The 26,116-nt window shown below is 36.5% G+C and overlaps 2 protein-coding genes and 1 non-coding gene across 4 annotated transcripts; 1 reads left to right on the top strand and 2 right to left on the bottom strand.

Moving 5' to 3' along the window:
- LOC144660869 (ciliary microtubule associated protein 1A-like) lies at positions 1-4,657 on the top strand. The gene is made up of 6 exons (XM_078521601.1): positions 1-194; positions 1,072-1,182; positions 1,300-1,416; positions 2,488-2,598; positions 3,196-3,429; positions 3,998-4,657. The coding sequence occupies exons 1-6, from the start codon at positions 140-142 to the stop codon at positions 4,135-4,137; spliced, it is 768 nt and encodes a 255-aa protein (XP_078377727.1). The 5' UTR covers positions 1-139; the 3' UTR covers positions 4,138-4,657.
- On the bottom strand, positions 4,365-26,112 carry LOC144660460 (splicing factor Cactin-like). 2 transcript variants are annotated; one of them, XM_078521088.1, is made up of 24 exons: positions 25,814-26,112; positions 24,581-24,650; positions 24,172-24,225; positions 23,286-23,351; positions 22,089-22,169; positions 20,871-20,903; positions 20,577-20,615; positions 20,306-20,368; positions 20,150-20,204; positions 19,952-20,040; positions 15,666-15,755; positions 14,793-14,856; positions 13,905-14,048; positions 12,926-13,035; positions 12,539-12,752; positions 11,191-11,255; positions 10,989-11,027; positions 10,516-10,560; positions 9,465-9,566; positions 8,341-8,403; positions 7,779-7,862; positions 6,851-6,901; positions 6,326-6,391; positions 4,365-5,449 (listed from the first exon to the last, which is right to left on the bottom strand). In XM_078521088.1, exons 1-24 carry the CDS (start codon positions 26,020-26,022, stop codon positions 5,324-5,326), a joined length of 2,022 nt encoding a protein of 673 aa, XP_078377214.1. In that variant the 5' UTR covers positions 26,023-26,112; the 3' UTR covers positions 4,365-5,323. The 2 variants fall into 2 exon arrangements, with proteins under 2 accessions (XP_078377214.1, XP_078377222.1); XM_078521096.1 differs by having other exon boundaries at positions 24,581-24,639; positions 25,802-25,965.
- On the bottom strand, positions 22,399-22,473 carry Trnat-ggu (transfer RNA threonine (anticodon GGU)). Its single transcript has one exon. It is a non-coding gene; the product is annotated as a tRNA-Thr (tRNA).
- Positions 26,113-26,116: the final 4 nt, after the last annotated feature.

Here is a 26,116-nt window from a genome sequence, read left to right as displayed (position 1 = left end):
TTGTTAGAAAAGTTTTTGTGCACAACGAGAGGAAGGCAGAATCGCATCGGAATTTGCGGCGGCGAGTTCGTGGTAACATTTTCGGCAACTTTTCTTAAAATTGTTTCACAGGCGTTCTTATCTTAAGCCCAAATAAAATATGGCTACTGGTGAAGCGGAACAGAAGGTTTTGCCGATTGCAGCAAGGGAGCGAGGTGAGATTGAGTTATGATAAGAACTTCTGCTTTCAAAGCGTGGTGGCTCGCCTTTCATTGTAACATATCGTAAACTGACTCAAACATCAGAAGAAGTCTTCTAATAGACTACAACCTTTAGTTTAATAAGACTGTGAAGATGGTTGAGTTATTCTACGGATAGTTTCTAAGCAAAGCGAAAGTGCTTGTGGTTTACATGCATACATGTTCGAAGCCACGCGCGAACCAGGAAAGTTGTTTATTTCATTCATAGACGCTGTCTGGGTAAGAAAATTATTCACGACAAAATGTCTAAACTGATCTTAACTTAAAAAAGAAAAATACTGTAGCGAATTAGAACTAAGTCGTATCTCTATTAGATGTTACTTGTAATTTAGCCAACATAATTTCCCCGCAAGGCTTCAAGCCGGCGCTTCACGTACAAGTTTCCGCTTGTAGCGAAACTTCGATTCAAAATTATAGTATACTCAATAGGATATATCTTTTTCATGATCAATGGCAAAGGAAGTGCAATAAGACATTTCTTTACTTTCCCTTGAACAAAACAAATCATTCGGAAGCTTTGTGTCTATACAGCTGCTCTCTGATGCATATTCAGGGCCATTAGCAGCCACTGCTCGCCACTTCGATAATTGATTTCACTGTCATTTCGCTCTTATCAATTACCTTTTCCCTTGAAAGCGGGTGAAAAGTTTAAATAAGATCTGATCGATGCAAAACTGTTTGCTCGCAATGAGGCATTTTTGAAGCGTGCTTGACATTCTCGCCCCATATTGTTATAAATACTTGTAAGCTTATGTTTACAGTTTATCGCTGTTCCGCTTGGATCACTAAGGAGATATCTAATTTCATCTGCTTCTGTTTCCTTTCTTCACAGGACCCGGGCCTGGACGATATGGTCTCCCTTCGACCTGTGGTTTCCAAAAACACGATTTTACAAAGCACATGAAGCCGGCGTATTCGTTTGGAACTCGCTTGGAAAATTCAAGTAAGCAACGAGAAAGATAAAACTTCGATCCAGTGTTTATATACAAATTTAGCTCCCTGGGGTTTTCCCAGTATCAATAGAATTCATTGATAATTTTTTATATTTTTAACTTTTTAGTGTTCAAAACGGACTGTAGCCCTGGACCAGGAGGATATAGAATCGACCCTATTATAACAAGAACGGGTGTCGATGGCACGCCATCTTATTCGATGTTGGGACGACAACGAGATGGGCGTAAGTACATACAATGGAGAATTGAAATTTATCATTTATTGACACTATCCGATGCGGGGTTTTCAGCGTAATCGAGATCATTACGCACATGTAATTGGAACGTGCTGTTTTTAAAATTATGTACGTCGGGGGTTGAATTTGAAAGAAAGGATTCTCGAGTTTCTAACATTTTTATATTAAATTTATGCAAACACCTGTTCACTAAGGGGGTAAATAAGAAAGGCTAACTGAATAAGATCATTAAATATTCAAAATTGACAGTTGAACTCTTTATAAACCAACCACAGAATTTTATTTTTAGAATTTAACATCTTTTTCAGTCCATTCCAAAATTCCCATACATCGTCCTGGTAAAGAAGGCTTTTCACACCACAAATAATAATATAAAGTATGTTACATTGTTTGTTTTTTTGAAAATTCCAACCTTGATTATTGTTCACTGTCAATTTTCTCAACAATGATTTCCATTTAAAGAAAAGTCCAGTTTTAAAAATTATGTTCAAGCAAATTTTTTTGGGTAAATATTTATGCCATGTGAAGATACATACAAAATACAGGTGTTTAAATTTTAAATATCCATTATAAATTACATGTTAAGGCTGGCATTATGATGATGTGTTTTTGACAGTGTTAATGAAGCTTTTTGTATGCAGTACCCAGCCTTCACTAGCTATTGGGTATTGTTTTGAGTACCTGCCAGGATATCTAAAGAAAATAAATGAGTTTTTGCTGGGTCAAATTGAATAATGGATATTTTTGAGTACTAGCAATTAATTCAACTTGGGGTCACCTATTGTGCTTGTGATTGGCCAAAACACTTAACCTTCTCTATAAAAATTCTGGTGGTATCCCTGCAATGGATTTTTGTAGCATCCCATTCAGCAGAGAGTAAAAATATTCCTTGTACTGTAGAAATAAGATAAGTGCAGGAGTAATGGGCCCCTATCTAAGCTGAGAATTATGTAGACCTTTAACCGGAAATACGTTAAAGCTTTCCTGAGTGTTGTGTTTACAGGAACACAAATTTTAATGCATTAATTCTCACTTCCATATTTTGATTTTTTTCTATAGATACATTCAAGACACCAGCACCAGGGGCCTATTCACCGGAAAAGGTCCACCCACAAGGGGAAAGACATGCCCCTGTGTACTCAATGGGTGCAAGAACAAGATACAGAAAACGTAAGCAGTTTGCCTTTTATAAAACTGATGCTTGAAAATGCATTTTAAAAGAAATGCATTTCAGCTTGACTCACAACTTTGTAGTATTGCAAGTTGTTGAAGGAGCAGTGTCATCATGATAGTTTAAGCCATTTTCTGACTACTTCCAAATTGAAAGAAACCTCAAAATAACAGTCTTCTAACATAAAAAAAATATATATTGAGGAGTAATAAAAAGGCAAAAATAACCAAGGATAGTTTCGACTGACAAAGATTACCGGTAAGAGCGATTACAAACAAAAAAGTTCTCCGTGACATAGCTCCCCCTCTTTACCTGTATTACTGTGGGCCTTTAAGCTGAGCACCAGGTCAATTGCTTAAGCTTCAACTGGGTCAAAAGGTCACGCCTTTCGATTGTGATTGGTAGATTTCAATTGATATTCTTTGTTTCTGTTTTTCGGGGTTTGTCTGTTGTCACCATGATTCTGATTGACAGCAGCAAAAATGCAATCGTTAGTTGGGTTTGAACTTCAAAGTTCGCATGTTGACTAATAATTTACAAACTTAAGACAAATGTTGATATCTTCTAACAGTCGAGTGTTTTTCTTTCCTTTTAAGGCGACTCTACTCCATCTCCTAACTCGTACACCCTGCCATCACTTCTTGGCCCCAAAGTTCCCTCAAAATATTCATCTGCTTCTTACTCAATGACTGCACGAGCAAAAACTGGTGGATTTGCTGAGGATCTTGCTAAGACTCCAGGACCAGGGCGTTACAACACAACACACCCTTCTGTTAATAAAAGGAGAGACCCTGCTTACTCAATGCTTCAGAGAAACTTCATGCCTGGAGGTATTGCATACTCAAAAATGTTCCCCTTTTTCATTTTTCTTTTTTGTAGAGTGAAAGAGTTGTGAAGTTAGTTGAGAAACTTAATGCTTGATCTGATCAGATCCTAAATAAGTTCATCTTCCAATGTTATACCCAACTTACTGTAACATGACTTTGCATTGTGCAGTTCTAGGATATTGAAAATTCTGAGCTGGGGGGGGGGGAGTCAAAAGATTAAAATTTTTAATGAAAAGTATGAAGCTTAACTGGAATTTCCAGAGGGCTGCAAGCGAGAGAAAGGGGGAGGGGGGTGTTCTGGAACAATGTACGTATTTGATGTCTACCAATTGGCTTTTTCAAAACAGTGGGCAGCGCCGCCTGTTTTACTAGACAAAACAATCTGAGCATTACTTAGTCACAATCAACAAACTTACATTCAAACATGCATATTGTATGGCCAAGAAACCACAAAGTAACAGCCAATATTAAAATGAACAAGGGTACCAAAATCTGGAAAGAATGGAGATATTTTAAATAAACAATGCCTTGTACTATTATGTACTAAACAAATGCCTTGTCTCTCTTATAGATTCCACTCAGAAGCCTGGTCCAGGAGCTCACAGTCCTGAGAAAGTGTACATTAACAAACCAAGCCAACCAAAATTCTCACTTGGAATTCGTCACAGTGAATTTGTGACGCCTCTTATCATTGATGTCCACGATGACTAAATAAATATTCACCTTCATCTACTTTAAACTTTTAAAATTTTCTTTTTCTTTCTTTAATGTTTGAAACAACAAAGCCAAGGATGCCATGTGTAAAAGGGATTCTCATTTTTTTTTTTTTGAAAAAAAAAAAACATTCTTGTTTTTGTACATTTTAAATCTCTTTTTTATTGTTTTACTTTTTAGTTCTTTAAAGCATGGCAAAACAGAATCATCATTGCTCAATATTGTTGCTAAAGATTAAGAATAGAATTAAGAGGGAGTGTCCATTCAGTAGATTACCTAGTTCTTAAACAAACATTACATTCACAGTTGCCATGTAATCATGTTTTCACTAAGCACTTTGATTGTAAAATTAACAAGCTGTCTGAAAATTCATATTATTTATCTAAATAAAGAGTGTTATGATCTTATAATGGAACAAATGTTGATGCAAAAAGAAGTAACTATTAAAAGTGCAGCAAGAGAAAACCATACTCTGTAAATTTGTACGATATCCTTTAATAAAACAGTGCAATTATAAGAGATTCACAGTAGTTCTTTAATTTTGTGAGTTTGAAAATCCCTAACCTTTTCACTCCCACGAGCAATACTTTAAATTCGATTCTTTATTAGGTACTCTACATCAGTTCTTTTTTTTGAAATTCTTAGTCTATCCAGCACTAAGCAAAAATAAATAAATAAATCGTATTTATTTTACGAGGGTAGCACTTAACAGTCTTTCAACTGACAAACCTGTGGCCCTTGAATTCCCGATCGGAATGGAATTTAGAAGTGTTGGTTTTTGTGGAGGGAGGAAAACCGGAGAAAAATCCTTGGAGCAAGGACGAGAACCAACAACAAACTCAACCCACATATGACGTCCGGTCCAGGAATCGAACCCCGGCCACATTGGTGGGAGGTGAGCACTCTAACAAGCAAAGTTAGAGCTATTCTCATAGCCAGCACGACATTACAAAATACCTCAAATATACAAGCAATTGAAAGTAATTAAAATATTTTTGTTTTATTTACACAAACTTTATACAGAACTCCAGAGTAAGTTAAGACAAAAAATAATGCAGATGAAACCAGTGATATTCATTAAACTGCCCTGAGTTCATTGCGGTTTTTGCCATCAACTCTTTATAAGGTGACTTTCTCGTAACATCATTTGTAGTAGGAAAACACACTGACAATAAAGTGTCTGCTATCTTCGATACCTATACCGCTTAAAGTGAAACCAGAGTTGGAAAATATTGTTTTGAAATTGGCAGCGAAAGCCATGACGATGAGAATACTCCCACTCACGGTTGACAATCTTGAAGGCAATATCCTGCAAATAGAAAACTTAGGGAGTTAATTAATAAAATCAAGGCTGATAAAGGTTTCAAATGAAAAACAATGCAACTTGACATAAAGTTTTTAGGGCAACCATGGCTTACAAAAAATAGTTCTGTCTGGTTGCCCAAGTTACTGTTTGACGATTGGGCAGAATAAAACAAAGGATTGTTTCTGCTTAATCAGGAGCCGGCATTTGCAAAGCCGTTTGGAAATGGTCTGGAAAGACTTGTTTCCCAGGGCCCTTTTTGCCCTTTTTGAAAACTTTTTGCCGCTACGAGTTTTTTCGGGTTTACTTCATATCGCTCAGACTAACTGCCCCTTGGTCTTCGACAATGGGGCGAAACTAAAAAATGCAGAAAGGGGAAGTTGAAAACATTTTGGCGAGGCAGCAACCTCGCCCCATGCCCACAACAAACTCTTAAAAGACGGTTGGCTCCATTTTTAAAACACATCCAAGGAAAAAAGGGGGGCCGTGTCCCCCCACTCAATCCACCCCTGTCACTTGTCTTGATGGGCAAGTTGTCTGTAAATTATGAAAAAAGTAAAACTCAAACAAACATGCTACTGCCAGGGCAAGCAAAATTCAAGTTATTTTTAAGTCCTGGCAACCCTTGAACTTGAGAAGTCTGTTTTTTAACACAAATCTTAAGAAGTAAAAATGCAAGAAAACAAACTGTACAGTCATACAAAAGGTTGAATACAAACTGGGTGATAGGTGTTGAGCGACCCTTTGTTTGCCGTAATTTTCTCCACAGCTTAGAGATGATTTCAAAAGAAACCTATTGAGTACATCAGTCACTACCAGAGATGCAAATAAGGTTGTGAATGATCATGTTAATAGTCCATTCAATTATTTAGTATACTTTACCTCATAAGGGGGCCCTGCGTGAAATCTGAGGAGGGCAAAGTCTTTTGAATCTCCTGGGCTTTGTTCCTGTAAGAGAGAACGCATTTATCGATGACAAATGAAGCATTCCACTAAGAAATGGAAATAACATTCTTAATTTTGAATATTAACTGTATAATCACTCAGCCATAGCCTCCATTATGTAACACAGAGACAAGACTTAAAAAGATTTCATTCACTTGGACCACATTGTTCACATTCTTCCCTAAAACATTGTTTTCACCAAAGTGAGAAGGTCGAAGATAGGAACTAATCATTCCTTGATTTGCAAAAATTGAACAATATTGCTGAAAAATTTCAGAATTTCTAATTTGAAACTGGGAATGAAAACCAACTGCTATGGATTTAAACAGAGTGGTGCACCTGTTTTGACAGTAAACAGTGTACAAAAACCATCAAAAAGGCATTATTATGACACTTACATGTATTAAAATCTGCATAAACAGCATATGATTATTTTAAATAATTATAACTTAAGTGACTTACCAAAAAATATTCTGGTGCTTCACTTTTGTTGATAAGATCAGGATAAAAAATCTATAAGAAAAAGAAATTTGATTTTAAAAAACATTCACAGGAGATATGATAGTTAATGGAAGTTATTCTACAAACACCACATTTACTGTAATAATTTACGCAAAATGCTCACTGACATCTACTAAATATAAGTTCTACCATGTTATCGATTGAGGCCTTATACATGTGCCACGAGGCACAAAGAAGCTAGGTAACAGGATGTTATCGATTCCCCAACAGGCATGAGGAAAATGTAAACTACATTAAAACATTTCGGTAGACAGGGATGCTTGCCCTCTTGCTTAGGGCAGTAAATTATAGATTTTGGTCCCATTTTGAGTGTTCAAGATAGAACACCAGATATTAGAAAATCTGCACATGAAAAAATTTTAAAAAAAGGATGATGTTCTTTGTTGGTGCCCTAGATCAACGAGGCATGATAAACGGTATCTTTTAGGGGTCAAAAAAAGCTTCCCAACAATGCACTATGGCCTATGGCTTTGTTGTTTTCTCAGTTCCATTTTGGTACATAAGTAATTTCTCAACAAAGTGAATATTGCAACAAAGGGTACCCTCTTGTAATTCAAGCAAGTAAGGCTTTTATTTTAACTCCTGAGATATTGTTACTCCTCTCAGAATGGGAGTCCAAGTCCAAGTTAACCCCTAAAAAATTATTGCACTGGACGGTATATAGCATTCATGAATTCCTGTTAAAAAGATTTGCCTTGACAAATAGTTAATCTTGAACCATGATCACTAAGTTCTATAATCAACTGCATTAAACTTGACATTATTGATTGAAAAACACGCAAAGAAAATCTCTACTTGTAATTTCCTAACATATTGGCAGAAATTTTTATTGAATAAGAGAAAGATATAAAAAGGTTAAGCAACTTACATTAAACTTATATCCTTGAACTATCTTAGGTGGTGGATTGTCACTATCATAATGTGTCTGATTGTATTTATTCCACTCATATCCCTACAGAAAACAGAGAAAAAAGTATAATTATGTACCAATTTTATTAAGCTGTCAAAGTGAAGAAAAGACAAGAAATAGAGGGTCAAGTGCTACATTTTAATACAAGCCTACAAAGGAGAAGTACTGGTATGAATAATTTCAAACCCAGCATGGTAATAAACTATGACTATTTTTGTGACACATTCTCAGTTTAGTCTCAAAGCTAAACTTTAGTTCAACCAGCTATGCTTAAATTAAATCAAGACTGTTGTTTATTTAAATTTGACCGCAAAATAAAATAAAATTTTTAAGGGTTTGAGTTGAAATTGAAATGATTATTGAAATTAATTTATTGAAAATGAAATTATTTTATAAACTTTTACTGCGCACTAAGTTAGCGATTTCGCGGTTTCCTAGGTCTGTATTGTCTGACCAGAAGTAGAGGTTAAGTCTGTCATTAGCATTAATAGCAAATTAAAAACATTTAACTCAAACTTACAGTGTGCACTCTGTTAAAGAAGCGTGGTTTTCTAGGTCGATACTTGTCTGCCCAGAGGTAAGTCTGTCAGGAAGAAACAATTAATTTTTCCATATTTTCATGGTGTTCATTATACATGCAAATAATGATAATGATACCGCACCAATATTATCTTTAACTACAACTTCTTAAAGCTGATTTCCAGTCCGTACTGCGCAGACTCGGGGTTTGTTTTCGTTTTTGTTTTGAATTCGTTGAAACGTTACACTTCGGTGACAGCATACATGAAGTTTTTTTAGTCCGCCATTACAGTTTGTTTCATTCAAGAATTTCCTATGAGCTGAAACGTCGGTTTGAAATAGCGTCAAGGTTCTTCTACTCGCTATTATTTGTTCTGCAAGGATATCTGGCGTTAATAATGAAGAAAAAGGTAAGTTTGTCGCGGAATTTTTAGTTTTGCTTGTAAACATTCCTTTCGTGTGGGCTCACATAAACATTGCAGCCGCGCAGAGACTGGAATTCATCTTTAACAATGCTTAGAGAACAACTGACCATATACTTAAATGTAAATCACAAGTGAGTATAATAGCAAATGACCAAACTAGGGGATATATAGCATTTTATATAAGGCAGTCAAGTTTCGTCTTGCACTTGTCTTCAAGATTCTTAGGCTCCAGATTGTCTTCTCTCTTTTATTATTTAATAAGTAATTTCTGATGGCTGAGCTCTGATGTTCATTAAATAAATGTGTTGGTACAAGTGTCAGCATGTGACCTGACATAGCTTGAATTGCACAAGCCACATTTTGAATAAAATGATAAACAACACTTTGTTGGTTGATCAGGACTAGTGGATCCTTTTTCTCTCGGATCTTAACATCATCCTCAACTTTTTTACTAGGTTTTTTATTTTACTGCCCAAGTCTTCTGACGCTGTCAGCCGACCTTATATCTTTAAAGGGTAGGTCAATGTTGGTAGTTCACTCCGTTTTGGGGGATGAAGATGAGGTACATGTAGCTCAATGTGAACTTGACGATCTCCTGGTTGGTATTTCTGCAAGCAACATGTAGGCTGTATGGGCAATAGGGGTTTGTAGACAGACACAATAATTGAAAAAAGCTAAGACCTATGTAGAAAGCACAAACCTTATGTGTAACAGGTACAAGGACATTAAATGATTCCTCATCAGGCCCCATGCCTTTGCTGGCTTCTGTTGCAACCATCCCTGCTGACACCATGCACTTGTCCTTAAGTAACAAAAAAAGAAAACATCAAATAAAAATTTTACTATGTTTAAAGAATGTTAAGTTAAATGTAGAAAAAAAAAATTTACCGCCGCCTGGTTAGCTCAGTTGGTAGAGCACGGGACTGCTGTGCGGGAGGTCGTGGGTTCGAACCCCAGACCGGACCAACACTCAGGGTCTTAAAATAACTGAGGAGATTTTGTGCTGCCTTTGAAATTACATCTGCAAATGGTTAGACATTCTAGTCTTCTCGGAAAAGGACGATAAACCGTAGGTCCCGTCTCCTGTATCTTCAGTCTTATAACAGGGGACGTTAAAGAACCCACACACTATTCGAAAAGAGTAGGGCACGAAGCTCCCGGTGTTGTGGTCTGGTGTACAGCGCATTTGAACATATAAAAAAAAAAAAAAAAAAAAAAAAAAAAACCAACATACACATGAAAAATGCGCTATATAAATTCATTATCATTATCATTAAATAAGAACATGACAATGCAATCCTGTTTATATTATTAGGTAGGCTCTATTTTAGCACCTCCTAATCCTGGGCTTGCATTCATATGATGAAAATTTAATTTGGTTGCAGCCAGGATGTTGTCCATGTTACACATGACCAGATTGTGCAGATTACACTTAAACCAACACAAACATTAAGTAGATGGGACAAGCCATTTATATGGAAGAACTGTTATTCAATTTCTAAGAATTTCCATTTCTCTGAGTACTGAGCTCTCAGCATTGCACTCAGATCTTGCCATCTGGTTCAGCCCATTTTTTTATTTGAACACAAAAACAAATTAACAGGAGATTTAGGAATGAGATGGTATGTCAAGACAAACTGGGTCGGCCTTCTTACTGGGCTGAAGAAACTAAGAAGAAACTAAGGTAAGACCTTAGACCTACCTTAGAAGTTCAACTAAGATAAGATTTCAGTAGCAAATAAGAAACTTACCACAGCTGCTGTCCCTCCACTTAAGACTTCCTGTCTCAACATTTCCTACAAAACAATTTTAATGTCACTAAATGCAATGCAGTAATTCCACTGTTATTCAGTTGAAAGAACTTAATAATTGTGTACATGTAGTATGTGCGTTATCAACCCTCCAAGTTACCGGTAAGACAATTTTAGTCACCATGGTGACAAAAATTTGGAGCTGGCAACTAAATTGGAACTGAAGTCGCCAGCCTGGTAACTAAAACTGAGAAGAAGGATTGAAAACATGAGTTTAATTTAGCAACTAAAATTTTTCACTGGAGACCAAACTTGAGCAGTCAGTGGCCAAATGGCTACTAAGGAAAAAATAAGCTTGTTAAAATAATAAGCTTGGAGGGTTGGTTATATTATATCTTAATGGCAAGTCTTAAGGCCTTTTGGGATAAAAATATAAGTTCAAATTTATATATAATTGTATCAAAAGTACTCACAAGCTGTTCCCAATCCTCAGTTGGATCAACAACCATTCCCTACAAAGTATAACAAAATGAACTTAATATTAAGCTCTTTTTTAATGATGTATTGTTAACAGTTAGTACATGTATTTACAATGTGAACTTGTTTTCTACAACAGCACTGAACAAACTTTTTTCCTTTATTTACAAGACAGAATAAAAAGTGTTTCTTATTAACCTCTTCGACGTCATTAAACTTCAACATTCTGGGACTGTAATTTCCTGCGTCATATGATGCATAACCTGACGATTAAGCAGAATCACACAAAATGAGATTTGTACAAACATGAACTAGCTAGAGGAAAAAAAATTTGGGCAACTGTGAACATGGTTTAATAGCACAGCTGCTTTTAGGACCTAAGGTAGATCATTTATTTTAATATAATTACAGTAGTCTGATAATTTGCCAATCAAAATTATAGCTTGTCTCCACAGCTCATGAGAATACAACAAAAAACAAACTACCAGTAATCATCTATCAGCCTGGAAATGAATCATATTGCTTCAAATTTGTCTGAGTTTCAAAGCAAAGTTATTATTAGAGGAAATCCAAAAAATGAGTTATCAAATTAATTTTTGTCCACATATTCAACTTTTTATACTCTTGCTTTATGGCACAAAAATATGCTTTCTGGCAGCTTGCAATAATTTAATTGCCAAGAGTGATTAACAAAATTATTTAATAATAATTTCTTCTTTCAATTTCAATAACTAAAATTGGTAACTAGATTATATTTTCTTGATATTAACAATAAATTCTTAGAGCAGCATTTAAGATCAAATTTTCACCCCTTGAAATTTTAGGTGTTTCATAGAGTATTTAACGAAAGATTCAAAATGGCGTTTTCCGTTTTCAAAATCTTTTTTAGTTCCAGAGATTTAGCAAAAAAACGTAAAATCAAATAGAGGATTGATGACGTCATCTACTCACCCTATCACAAATTGAGTTTTCTCATCATTTTTCTCCGACCGAAACTTGGCAACTCTCTCAGGTGAACCAAAATTACTGCAACTAACTCTTTTCCATCCCCACCAATTTAATTTTTCATTCGGAAAAACCAGTACGCCTGCCTAATCCATTCATATGCTTGCCAAGCACGCATGTAAAGTATCATCGGCAAAATTGAAAGAAATGCCAATGGCCAAAAACCTTTAGCATCGAGGGATCTGGAACTAGTTTGTTGCCATGGCAACAAATTGTTAAGTTCATATTGTGAAACAAACTAGCAAAGTGTTAGAAAAAATCAGGGTGATAATGCTGAGATATCACTATCTTATATTTGATCAAATTTGGTTGAGTCTATGACGTCACAACTTTGCTAATTTGTATATTTTAAAAACTTGAATATCTCTGGAAAGAAAAGAGATATTTGAAAAATAACGGCATTTTCTGCTCATATAGAGTTCTTGATGATATGTTAAAACGGCCACGAAAGGAAACAGTCGAATTTCATCGCAGTAGCACTTTAAAGAAATCATTTTTAAAGGTAATCGGTTTGGGAAACGTAATGTTTTTGAAAATGAACCTTCTTCTGTAAGATCCTGTTCTGTGTAAACACTAGCTTCTGTCTCCTCTTCTTCATCAGGTTTGGTTTCACTCTGTTCTTCAGTTTCATCCCCCTCAGGTGGATCGTCGTGAGAGACAGATGGTTCGTCTCTAGACTCTGATTTGTCTTCCCTTACGTCAGGCTCCGATTCACTTTCTGATTCATCTGATGACTGTTTAGCCATTTCTGATTTCTGGAGAAAGAAAAGAATTTCATTATATAAAAAGTTGCAAAGGACCATTACTGTAAAAGTACAGTCTAAACCTACATATTAAGGAAAATGAGTTTGGTGGATGCAGCATGAGTAGTAATTTTGAACACTTTGCACCTCTTTTATTACTTGACCAGTGAATTTTCTTAGCTTACCTGTTTCTTCAGTTCATCTAGCTTTTTCCTTAGCATAGCTTGGTGAAATTCCCTCAACCTGGCTTTAGCCATGTAAGCTTTTAGCTGATGCAGTAGTGTTTCCCAGTAACCTGAAACAGATTAATTTCTTTAATTTACTTTTGCTGTTTTCATAGCATTGAGCTTGCAACAAAAAGTATTTCCTATTCCTTCTTGGATGGGATACAAGTCCATTGCAGGTTACCAGGGGTTTCAAAATGTTTTGAAGTAGGCATCAGCAACTGAAGAGAAGGCAGCTGTTACAATGCCAGGCTAGTTTGTTTTAAGCTGATTGCTATGGCCTCAGTAACTGGCAACATACATGTATAATCAAATAGCTGGTGCAACTCCGGCAGTCACCGGCTTGTTTTGAAAACCCTGCCTGTTACCCCGAGCATTAAATATGCAGGCACACATTTATACAACTGGGTGTAGAGATTGAAGCACTGTGAAAGAAAAAGCCTAAATAGATTGACATCCGTGCGAGGTGTGCGAGGCAAGGCAGCGAGGCATGTAGGCTAACCGAAGTGCTATTTAGGCTAACTAAAGCGCCTAGCATTTATTTGTTTTTCTGTTTCTTTCGATGTTATATTGTTTACATTTTGAATGTATTTGAATGTACTTATTTTTGCTTTTTGCTTTCGTGTATATAGTTTTTTCTTTTTTTTTATTTATCACTTGTATTGTATGTTATGTTTGTTTATTCAATAAAGCATTAAAAAAAAAATTAGGCTAACTGAAGTACTGCTATTTAGGCTAACCGAAGTGCTACTTAGGCTAATTGAAATGGATTGCAGGCTGCCTCACTGCCTGGCACTTTGTGACTACCCAAGTAAGTGCCTTGTCGAAAAACATATCACAGTGACCCCAGCCAGAGCCCAGACCGCCAGATCCAGAGTCAAGTGCACTACCCATTAGGCCACCATGCCTCTCACACATGCTAGTTACAAGAGATGGTTACCTATGTCCACTGCATCTCCACTAGCAATCTTCTGAGTGATCTGCTTATGTAATGCTATTAGTTGACTGTAAGTTTTGGCATTAAAAATGCCTGCTACGTCTTGATTGACAGATGCATTGATACTCTCCCGTCGATCCATTTGGTCTGTAATGAGAATAATAAGGATATCTTAATAATAAAAAGCTTTCTGCATCACCTAAAACCTGAAAAGGGATTTCTGGTATTTGCACTACATTATGATAAACTTCAACACGTCATAGAAGATGAGGTTGAGCAAACTGTTCAGTATACCTGCCAACTTTTTTTGGTTCAAAGGCGTGAGATTTTTATCCTGAGAGTGCCAGGATTTCCGAAGACGATACGACAATGTCTGAAGTTTTCCGAAGACGTTCCAAACATCTCCCGATCCCAGTACGTGGACGTGTTTTGCTAAACACGACCTTGTTCCCAATGCTTTTTTGCATCAAAACTCTGTCATTTCGGGGAAGGTATCGCCATTTACCCATTTTACATCAGGTGTTTTATTTTCTCACACCGGTTTGAGATTACAGTTTTTGGAAAATGTGTAGTTTTTGGTTGTAATAACTCACATTTTTCGACTAGGCGTGAGAAATTGGTTCGTAAGCGTGAGTTGGCATGAGATCGAAGTTTTCAACTCGTAGGCGTGAGAGTTGGCAGGTATACTGTTGTGCTTTGTCATAGCCTACAAAACTTGTAGCCATACCCACCACTCAAAGAAAAGGGGGAGTCAGTCTACATTGTATTTGCCAGGTTTTCCAAAGAGCTGCACATTTTAAATGACTGTAATGAGGGCATTAACTATAATCCAATTATGGTGGTACCAATCAGTCTCTTTGTATCATTGATAAGAAGGTGATTTTAGCTTACCACTGTATCTGGGATCTTCCTTTTTCAATTTCTGCAGCTCATCTCTACAAACGATTGTCATATCCTGCAAAGATTTATTTTAAACAATTTAATATGCATTTCCAATTCTGACCAAAGGAAGCAGTTGCTTATTATTACTTGCAACTTTCAAATTACCAGTAAATGTAAAGATTTATCATTTGCTTACCGGTAGTTTGTAAAATTAAAGCTTCTACAAGGTGAATAGCAAAGTAAATTAAAGTTTTTATTCAGTACATTGATTGATCAAGACTCTAGGCGATTGCACAGTACACGTATGTACCTATTAATAGTGTCAATTAATATGATTCGTTAACACGTGATGTGTTAATCAATAATCGCACAGTTCTTTGATGATTAAGGTGTAAAAAAAGACTGAGAAATCTGCAATTGCTAATCATGTTAGAGATGGAAACAGCATATTTTGTTGAAACAAATGGAAAGAACTAACTAAAGCCATTCAGTTTTACAAAACCTAAAGATAACAGCTCAGGAGCAATAAGAGCAAATCCTTGAATATTAATATTTTGCAAGGGCAAGAACAAAAATAATGCTGGCAAGTGTTTAAGTTAAGTACATTTGAAATTTTGCAGGTGACTACAGACCAATTACATGTACGTTTCAGCAAGAAATCAATTGACCAGGACGAGAAACAAGCCAAAGCACTCAATGAAAAATTTTTTAGCAACAGTTTAAGCCAAATCTCAACATTGATCCATGATCGAAATATAAATCTTTGAACTAAGTAAGTCCACCGGTGTATAATATGCAATAAAATAATTATGAAGAAATCAGATTTTTTTTAAAATGACTCGTAGTTAATAATCAAAAGTGGTTTTTTTTAAGTTACTGTACCTTCCAAAATTCTGCATTTTTCCCCTCTTCTAACTCCATGTAGACCTTGATGTCTACTAGCAAATCTTCCAGGTCATCTATTGTAAGTCCCTGTTTCAGAGGGAAAAATATATTATACACAAACCTTCAAAATGAAGGTGCAGCTTTAATCTACAGCAAAAACTGTAAATTTATGTGGGTTCTTAATATCTAAAGAATAACTGATGTCCCTGAATAATAAACATATGACATTGTTGCGGGGATCATTGCTTTAATGACAACGAGTTGTTCCAGAAAATATCCATACCACCTGTTTTAACTATCTCACCCCTCTGGAAATTCCACTTATTACAAGGTTCATACTTTACTAAAAGATTTTCAATTTGAAGACCCACTACCCTTCAAAATTTCCAATGAACATCTGTGGGGTGGGTAAAGATATTTTCTGGAATTGCACACGACACCTTGCCACTGGTGTTATTGAACTTTTATTGACTGTTACCTGCTGACTTAAGGCCTGGCGCACGCTACTGGTGCTCAGTGCTGTACATTTGACTTTAAAATGCTGTAGTTAAGCTGTCCAAATTGAGATTTTGTTAAGATTTGAACACAACTTTAAACTATCAAAGATATTTCTTCTGGAAGACTTATTTTCTTTTTAAAGTGTATCTTGACGAAAAATAATTAAAAAAAAACACTGTTGAAAACGGCTTTTTTTGACATGGCGCGTAACATTTATGGGTCTAACATAGGCACATTTAGGATTTCTCGACTTTAATAAGGAATACAGTAATAAAACTTCATAGAGAGAATCTTTAACCTATGTACATTCTGAATCTTGAAAAAAAGCTCACCTTATAAAAAGCTGAGGACCTTTTTTTCACCTGATCACTTTTGCGACCCACAAGATGATGTATTCGTTTTCACCGAAACGTGCATTCTAAAACTCGCTTGTTCTTTCTATCCACTTATCTTTGTGTTTCAAAAACACCATATCTCTAATTGACATAGAATCGGCTTTTTGTCAGTCATAGCTTTGCTGAGATAATACAATCCCTTTTCAAAATAATTCTAGATTTTCGATGTTAGACCATCGTTTCCTAACCACAAAAACGCTCTTTTCCGTGCTAAAACCGTGCCTAAACTGTGCATAAACTGTGCCCAAACTGTGCCTAAAGTGTGCATAAACTGTGCCCAAACCGTGCATAAACTGTGCCTAAACTGTATCAGAATCGTGCCTAGACTGTGCCTGAACTGTACCAAAACCTAAATCGTGCAAGAGAAAATTTCCCGACAAGAGTTCTGGCCCGAAATCAAATTTCAGTTGTCAAGAAAAGGTAAGGTTTGTATTTACATTGACTGTGTAACTTTAAAGTAAATTTCTATATTAAAATGAAAGTGATCAGATTAGAAAACTACATAGAAAAAAGTCAAAAGATACAAATAAATTGCTTACCTTAGAGTTTATTTATTTACTAAAGATCTACAACTTGCAATTGCGGGTAGATGTGCCCATCCTTCACGAAAAAAAAAGAAAGCTCACTATGAAAGGATGAAAGATTACTTTCTTTGTAACTGGTTGTTTTATGCATCCAAAAGTTATACGTTAAGTGAAGGTATTAGATCAAACCATCTGAAGTCAAATTGAAGCGCAAATATCGAGCGATACTTGATCTTTTTTAAACGTTGTAAAAACTGATAAGTTATGCTTGTTCTATTGAAATAAATGTTGTTGCAATCAGAAGTCTCAAAGTCTCAACTAAAAAGCTTGCCTAAATCATGAACCAAAGGAAAACAGGGCGATATTCCTCTCTGCTTCAACAGAATGAACCGGTCGGTATAAAACGCAGACCATGCAAACTGCAGACTGCAGACTGCAGACCGTGCAGACCGTGCAGACGGTGCAGACCGTGCAGACTGAGTAATTTTTTTCCTTCTTTTTTCACATTGTGTTTCACAAAACTTTTCACGAACGGTTTCCGAAGTTCGTTTGAAATTCGCGAAGTTCGCTACGAACTTTAGGGGGAATTTCATTAAGTAGTTGTCAATCAAATTACGAACTTCGAAACGAAATTGTGAATTTTACGTGCAGCGAAAGGTTGAGGAGTTCGCAAGTTGAGAAGAAGTTCGTCCAGTTTGTTTAATTTGGTGAAATGAATCCGTTCACGGTACAGCAAAAAGCAATCCCAAGTCCAGTAAGGCAGGACATCAACGGACTAAAAAGCAAGGCTGCCCTGAAAATGGTTTGTGAATGTTACAACTGAGTTTTCCCAATGTCACCCGACACCCGACTAAAAATAGATTACAAGTTCTGCCGTGTGCAGTTTTGAAGGAAAAATTTCAACAGATAAACCGGTTTACATATAAAAATACTGTTTGTGTGTGCTGTAAAAATCTTCTAAAGAGAAAAAAACGTTTTCCTTCTTGAATACGCATCAGTTTGGAAAATCTGCGGAAAACCAGAACTTTTCAATTCCGTGTTGTTATACTTCTGTGTTTACACAACACGCAAGTCACGCCATATTTCTGTTCGTGATAAACTCTGTTCCTCTGAAATAATTTATATTTGCAAAAAAAATAAGCTTTGGTTAAAAAATTTTTTACTAATAAACAACACTTGCTTTGGAACATTTGAAATGTGTATTTATTTACGAATTACTTATATTTTATTATTAAGGACAGTGTAAAAAATTTTGGGGGATTTCTCAAGAAAACCCTCTATTCCCAATGCATAACTACCAACTGAAGCATTTGTTTACGTTATAAAATTGAACTAGAAACCTGAACTTAACAAATAAACTGCTATATCCGACCAGTTCGTTTTACCTATAACTTAAAATGTTCCAATGTTTACAGTGTAACGCGCTCTCTGACAGTAGAAGAAAACTCAACAAGCTGGAAGCTAAATAAAATAATCCTTGACCTTGAAGCCAACTTTAGATGATTTCCTGCCTTCCTGGACTTGAAATTGCCTTTCCTTGTACCGTGAACGGATTCATTTCACCAAATTAAACAAACAGGACGAACTTCTTCTCAACTTGCGAACTCCTCAACCTTTCGCTGCACGTAAAATTCACAATTTCGTTTCGAAGTTCGTAATTTGATTGACAACTACTTAATGAAATTCCCCCTAAAGTTCGTAGCGAACTTCGCGAATTTCAAACGAACTTCGGAAACCGTTCGTGAAAAGTTTTGTGAAACACAATGTGAAAAAAGAAGAAAAAAAAATTACTCAGTCTGCACGGTCTGCACCGTCTGCACGGTCTGCACGGTCTGCAGTCTGCAGTCTGCAGTCTGCATGGTCTGCGTTTTATACCGACCGAGAATGAACCACACCAGCCGGACTTTCTCAAGGATTATACTTTCAACCGTGAGAACCAAAGTTTCTGATTGGCCAGTCTGTAATTGCATTAAAGTTAAGTCAACAAAGTCTGTCAACACAGACACTTCGTCTAGGGCTCGTCTAGCTAGCATGCAAATGCAGTTCTACGATTTCGTTGTTGTGCTAAACAAGTTTTCCAGTTAAATGTACAATTATGTAACAGAAATTGTGATGGTAGTTCAATGCTGTTAACGAGGTAAAAAGCCATCAGCTGATAACAAGTTTTAATGGTCTGAAAAATGGAAATCACCAAGTACCTATCCTGTTGGCTTGTATATTCAGTACAAGCTGCTTGTCACGCAATGAAATATTTGCTAGCAAGATCATGAATTGAAGCAATCGTGAGTCTGATAGCACGTACAAACATTCTTTATTTTTTTGCCACTTTCACAACCTGTTCCAAGGTGTTAGAAAAAAATTTTCTTTCAGCGAAAAAGAAGAAAAATCGAAACGCATTCTTAACGCTATCGTCTTCGACATTTTACCAATTAAAATGCACTGAGAAAATCTTTAAGTTCGTTATTGTAGTACATTCACAATGCATTAAAATCTGGCGTAAAACCGTGCCTAAATCGTGCCTAAATCGTGCCTGAACCGTTCCTAAATCGTACCTGAACCGTGCCTAAATCGTGCCTGAACCGTGCGTAAGTTGTGCATGAACTGTGCCTAAACTGTGCCCAAGCTGTGCCTAAATTGTTTTTTTATGCACACAAACCGTGCAATTCGCCGAAGCACGAATATCGTGCACTGGGACGATGTTACGGTCGTGTACACCAGTAGCGTGCGCCAGGCCTTAAACTGTCTATAACATTACAATGGGTACTTCACAGCCGGTCAATTTTCAAACTAAACTGGTCACTACTTTAATTTTTTAAAGGCATTTGTCAGAAACATTTTAATTATTATTTTACTCAACACTGCTTACCACTAAAATTGTGTATGGCTCATGCATTTGAATTTCCAAGTCATTATCATCTGTGCTGACATACTGAGCAAGTAGATCAATGGGTTTAGCTGAAAGTAAGAAAATGAAACAATGGGAAATTCACTACAGATGCTTATTCTGAAAATACTAGTCAGAGGAGGTTTCACTATGAAAAAAATAAAAAATATATATACAGACCTCTGCCATCCTGGATTCGAATCTTTGAACGCAGCTTTGCTTGCTCCAAGTGAAACTGTATATGCAAAGAGAACAAACAAAAATCAGGCATACATTGGAAGTAAAAATGATTGAAGAATAAATAATGATGTTATTAAGATTAATAAGCAGTTGTACCTTATCCTCCTGTTCTTCCCATTCTTTGAAAGAATTTGCTTCTTTTTCTCTTTGAAGAGTTTCCTAAAATGTGAGTTTAAAAAAAAATTAAAACAGGGGAGGACACAAATTTATATGTCATAACACAGCCAATCATTCATGGGACTTGGTTAAAGCTGTTTCAGTCCTGCAAATTGGTTGAGCTAAATTAAATTGCTTCAGTAATCAGCGTAATATTACAAATTAAATGATTTCAACATTTGTTATTATAATTTTATATTTTGTATCCTACCCTTTCCTCTTCTCTCATTTGCTTTTCATGTTCTCTTTCCTACAAAGTTAAAATAGAAACCAGGTAGGTTACATGTATCATTCAGTTAACAAGGAATCTGTACTGTAACAGTAGAATAATCTTGACAAAAAAATTGTGTGGTGCATTCAAGTAAACTTGAAATGTATTTTTTTCTCTGATACATGAAAGTGTAAGAAAAGTTGCTTTGCACTGTATCTCCATTTGCGGTCTGCCCCCAATCAATGTATGCAGTTAGTTCTTGTGATACATGACATGTTTGCCATGAATACTTACAATCCTTCTCTTTTTCACTTTTTCCAATTCTCTCTGTAAAACAGAATAAAATGAAAATTTTATAACAACGAAAAAATCTTGTTAATTGACTTGGTCCTTCAGCAAATGAAATAAATGTTTCTACCATCATACATGTAAGGTTAAGTCTGAGTCTGGGCCATTTTCTGTAGCATGAAGGGACAGAAGTGTTTCTACTCCTCCCTGGATGGGATCTTTGTCCATTGCAAGTGTTACCCCCTGCATTAAATTCGACAGTACCCATTTATACATGTAAACCCTAATACTGTATTTGACACCTACAAATTATTTAAGGCTAATGCAATTTAGGCAAAGTTATATACCTGCCAACTTTTTCTGGGTTTAAGACGTGAGATATTTATCGTGAGGGTGACAGGATTTCCAAAGACGATACGACAATGTTCGAAGTTTTCCGAAGACGTCTGAAGTATTCTGAAGACGTTCCGAACATATCCCGATCTCAGTGCGTGGATGTGTTTTGCTAAACGCGAACTCGTTCCCGATGCTTTTCTCTGTCAAAACTCTGCAATTTCGGGGAAAGTATCGCCATTTACTCATTTTACATGGGGTTTTCGTTTCTCACAGTGGTTTGAGTTAACTTTTTTTTGGAAAGTGTGTCGTTTGTGGTTGTAATAACTCAGACACATTTTTCGGCTAGGCGTGAGAAATTGGTTCGTAAGCGTGAGTTGGCGTGAGATCGAAGTTTTCAACTCGCAGGCGTGAGACTCACGCCCAAGGCATGAGAGTTGGCAGGTATAAAGTTAACCTTGAGCCAATGTTCTGGGTCACTTAACATGCTGTCTTTGCGGATCAATAGCTTTAATAATTCTCGCTGATCGTTGCAGATCACCAGAGCGAATTGTAGCAGATTCTTGCTCTTACCCTTCCCGCCCTTGTGGTTTGTGCGTGTGGGTAAGTATAGGGTTAGGTAAGAATTGTCCACTGAAGCCTATTCAGTGAGATGGTGCCAGTTGGCGGCCACTTCAGGAGGCGGTTCCCACTTGCAGGGTTGCCATGGATACCTCTCTGCTGTGCCTGAATTGCCCGGTCCCAGTTTCCAAGCTCATCTATTGGCGATGAATTTAAATTTCATGTAACTACATATGATACTCTGTTGTTGCAAGTAATGTTATCTTCTCCTTGTGCACAGTTCACTGACAAATGATAAACATTTTACTTATAATAACCTTTAACCCTTACTTTTGCTTCTTGCTGTCTCATTTTTTCTCTTCTTCTCATTTCTTCTTCCTTTAAGTGCTGTTCTCCATCCTTTTCTCTCTTCTGTGAAAGTATTATAAAATGGAAACTTAACAAAAAATATTGTTGACACAAACAACCTTTCTTTAAACAGCTGTGCTTTGTTAACATTCCAAAATACATGGATTATTTAATGAATTGAACATAAACTTAGATATAGCCTGTACCAACAGCATGTACATAGGAAACATCACATTATGTTGTGAAGAAATAATTCAACATGACACGAGCGTGGGACAAAGAAAAAAATCTGAGTCCCCGACGGGAATCGAACCCATGGCCTCCCAGATACCGGCTGGGCGCTCTAACCAACTGAGCTACGAGAGACTCGTTGTGAGCTGGGCCATTTACTAGGTTGATATATGACACGCGTCCTGCATACTGCTAGGATCAGCAATGTCGAAATCATCAAATGTGTAGTAAATAATAAAGATGGTAAATTTCAAGCTCGGTGATAAATAGTGAAGAAATTATTCAACATGAAACGAGCGTGGGACAAAGAAAAAATCTGAGTCCCGACGGGAATCGAACCCATGGCCTCCCAGATACCGGTTGGGCACTCTAACCAACTGAGCTACGAGAGACTCGTTGTGAGCTGGGCCATTTACTAGGTTGATATATGACACGCGTCCTGCATACTGCTAGGATCAGCAATGTCGAAATCATCAAATGTGTAGTAAATAATAAAGATGGTAAATTTCAAGCTCGGTGATAAATAGTGAAGAAATTATTCAACATGACACGAGCGTGGGACAAATCACATTATGTTTTTAGCTAAACTTGGTCACTGAATAGTGTGAATGTGAATAGTTCAAGAAAAGCTGTCTGACAAAAAACTCATTAATGCAACCACATTGTATCATTTTAGCCATCTTTATTTTGACTTGAAGAAAAGATCAATGAGTCATATTCTTATTAAAGAACTACAACTAACCATCCATTGATATAAGCAGATTTGTGTGCCTCAACATTTGATGGTCACCTTGAAAAGTTCCACCGTACTTTATTGAGGAAATATATAGGACATTATCAGGGGCCGCCAATATTCTCCCTTCACCCTTGCCTTTTAAATTACTGTATGTACACATAAATACTTGACTGTCTAGTTACGTACTAAATAACCGTTCAATCTTACTGTACCTTTTGCCAGACAAATGTTTCAAGCAGATGAGCATCACCAAATGGATTATCAGTGTTTGTATATTCCTGCGATAACATTAAAATAAAATGGCTCAGAAAATAAAATGGGAATTTATTTATTAATAACAAAATAAACTGACGACAATCTTGTGATGTCATGGAGAAAAATATAATTTAATTTTATAAATTAAATGTATAATATTTAAACTGCAGTCAGTGTACAGAATGTCAATAAAGCAATGAAATAATGTTGCAAATAAAAACATGACCAACGCTTCAATGCAGTGGAACATTGCCTCCTTCCTGGACGGGATACTAGTTCTTCCCCCTCAATTACAGCAAGGCGCCCAAAAGTGTGACCACTTTTAATTTATTCACATTCTTTCGTGCAGATTTAATCCAATCAAAAGCCGTGGATAGCTTGCAGTTGACTTCTGATTGGATTAAATCTGCACGAAAGAATGTGAATAAATTAAAAGTGGTCACACTTTTGGGCGCCTTGCTGTAATCATCTTCCCTTGAATAATTGAAGGGCTCGGTGGAAAAAAGGCAGAAGTGATTTTTAGCTCAAAATGAACATTACCAAAACAACTTGAATTTAGCATGTGGGTTTGTTTATGTCAGTGAAACATTGCCCTGGTATTTTTGTCCCTCCCCAGCCAGTGAAAATAAATACAGTACACTGTTGAACTTATGTAAAAAAATCGCACATGGCATTTTATTCTGTCACGCAATCAAAAAATAAATTCGAAACCATTCAACTACAGAAGCTATGAATTTCAATTTCATAGACGATAGTGAATTTTGATGTTAGAATTTTATCACGTAACATGAAAACCAAGAATACTATTATAAACAAAACATCAGTTATTATCTCTGTAGTTACCAGATATTCATCATCCCATCCCATTTCTTTTCTTTTCTTTCTCTCCTTTGCTTCCTGTAAGAACAAAACAGTATTTAATTTAATTTTTTTTTACCCTGAAGATTACTTTAGATTCTAGGTTGTAGGAAACATTTGGCTTTCTGAAGCCTTGTAAACAGGCTATAAAAATGAACAAAAGTGAATAATAAAATGTAAATGTCCTATATTTAGACATTATTTTTAGTGTGCAGCATACGTAAAATGTACAATATACAGTAGGTTTCTCTTTTTACTTCTCATCTGCATTTAATTTTGATTTATTCTATAGGCTGGTCAAAATATAGCAAAACTTATAAAACTGTACAGCAATAAGTACTTCATATGAAAAATTTGTTGTTATAAGATTTCTTACACCACTATATTTCATTACCTTTTTTGCAAGTCTCCTAGCCCGTTTCTCCTCAGGCGTTTCTAATGCTTTCAATAATTCTTTTTCCTTTCTACAAGATCAATATATAGTGCATGGATCAGAGTTTTCATTAAGAATTGTAATAGCAGGAGAATAGTGTATAGTAACTGGAGAATGATTTTTAAAGGTTCCGCATCTTTATAAAAAAATAGTTTCAGGCCTTTGAAATTTAGTCGGAGAATTCTACGTAGTAGAAGGAGAATTCTCCGATCTCCGATGCCTAATGAACACCCTGATGGATCCTTTATTTTCTGCTTTAATATCTCAATTTTGTATATTAAAATTGTGTTATGATTGATACAATGATAGCTGGACAACCTCACACAACCATCTGAAGAGTGGATAACTTCTGTACTAAAAAGGCTCAGCCTGTAGAGTAACTCAGAACTTGACGAGATCTTCATGTGCAGTGGCATTTCAACTGGGATTTATGGTCTCAGAATATTGGGGGGGGAGGGGGGGGGGGCTGTTAAAAGCCAACAGTTTAAAGGAAAGTATGAACTCAAGCAAACTTGAATTTCCAGCAGTGTGCGAATTCCAGACCTAGACCAATGCACTCCATGGCAGTAGGACCTTCTCAAAGCTAGATGTGGGTTCTAGTGAAGATCTCCTTATGCCGTGTTCACACTTAGTGCCCAAGCACTGGTACCTGAGCACTGGAAAAATTTAGGGTCGTGTTTACACACAGAAAACCAAAGTACTCAAGTACCATTAAGTGCCCGAGTACAAGGTCGAGACCGTATATTCCGGCACAGGCACCGTGCCCGAATTATGGCGTGGGTACTTGAAAAAATAGTATGTTCACATTAGTGCCCAACGAGAATCGTACTCGGGCACCATGCCCAGGTACCGAATGTGAACACTAGCCTTGGAATGGACTACCATATTTTGACGTGTCACAGAGGTTTTTGGTTTGCACATTTACAAATGAAACGTACGCATGCCTGTGACATACTCTGCAGAATAAAAAAATAGACTTAATTTTCTGCAAAGTGTCTCATGGCTAAATTGCAGAATACCCCGCAAATGAGATTCACCGAGTCGGAACTCTTTGAAGAACAAGGCAAGAAACAACTGCAATTGCTCCCGTCTCATCTCATGCATGAACTTTACCTTGTAAGAAAACAGATGTCACTGCTACTTTGGAATACAATAACCAAACGTGGATTACACTTTGAAGACTATGGCACTTACTTTTTCTTTCCTTTGTCATCTTCTCTATCGGGAATCTTCTTTTTTTCCACTGATGGTTTTGCTCGTGAACGGTCCACGGGCGAAGATGGCCGATCTCGATGTTTACGTCTCGGAGAGCGCGAACGCGAGCGACTTCTGCGTCTTCGACTCGGAGAACGAGATCTACTTCTACTTCTATGCCTGTGCTTTTTCCTGTCACTTCCAGGCATGTTTGCGTTGCGTCTAGAGGAGATAAACGATCAACACAGTCCTTCCTACAGTTCTTTCATGTTCGCTTTGACTGAACGTTCTTCTTGCGTCAAA

The sequence above is a fragment of the Oculina patagonica genome, chromosome 1, assembly GCF_052425735.1.
Source record: "Oculina patagonica isolate OP01 chromosome 1, crgOcupat, whole genome shotgun sequence".
Lineage (NCBI taxonomy): Eukaryota > Metazoa > Cnidaria > Anthozoa > Scleractinia > Oculinidae > Oculina > Oculina patagonica.
Note: the sequence above shows the minus strand (reverse complement) of the source record. Positions and strands in the feature narration are given on the sequence as shown.

Bases quoted from the DNA above. Each gene is read 5' to 3' on its own strand.
- LOC144660869 (XM_078521601.1), top strand. From the start codon at position 140: ATGGCTACTGGTGAAGCGGAACAGAAGGTTTTGCCGATTGCAGCAAGG. The intron at 195-1,071 runs GTGAGATTGAGT...CTTTCTTCACAG, and splicing joins GATTGCAGCAAGGGAGCGAG to GACCCGGGCCTGGACGATAT. The intron at 2,599-3,195 runs GTAAGCAGTTTG...TTTCCTTTTAAG, and splicing joins AAGAACAAGATACAGAAAAC to GCGACTCTACTCCATCTCCT.
- LOC144660460 (XM_078521088.1), bottom strand. From the start codon at position 26,022: ATGCCTGGAAGTGACAGGAAAAAGCACAGGCATAGAAGTAGAAGTAGA. The intron at 20,616-20,870 runs GTAAGTATTCAT...TTAACTTTGTAG, and splicing joins AAGTGAAAAAGAGAAGGATT to GAAAGAGAACATGAAAAGCA. The intron at 5,450-6,325 runs GTAAAGTATACT...TTCTATTTGCAG, and splicing joins ACGCAGGGCCCCCTTATGAG to GATATTGCCTTCAAGATTGT.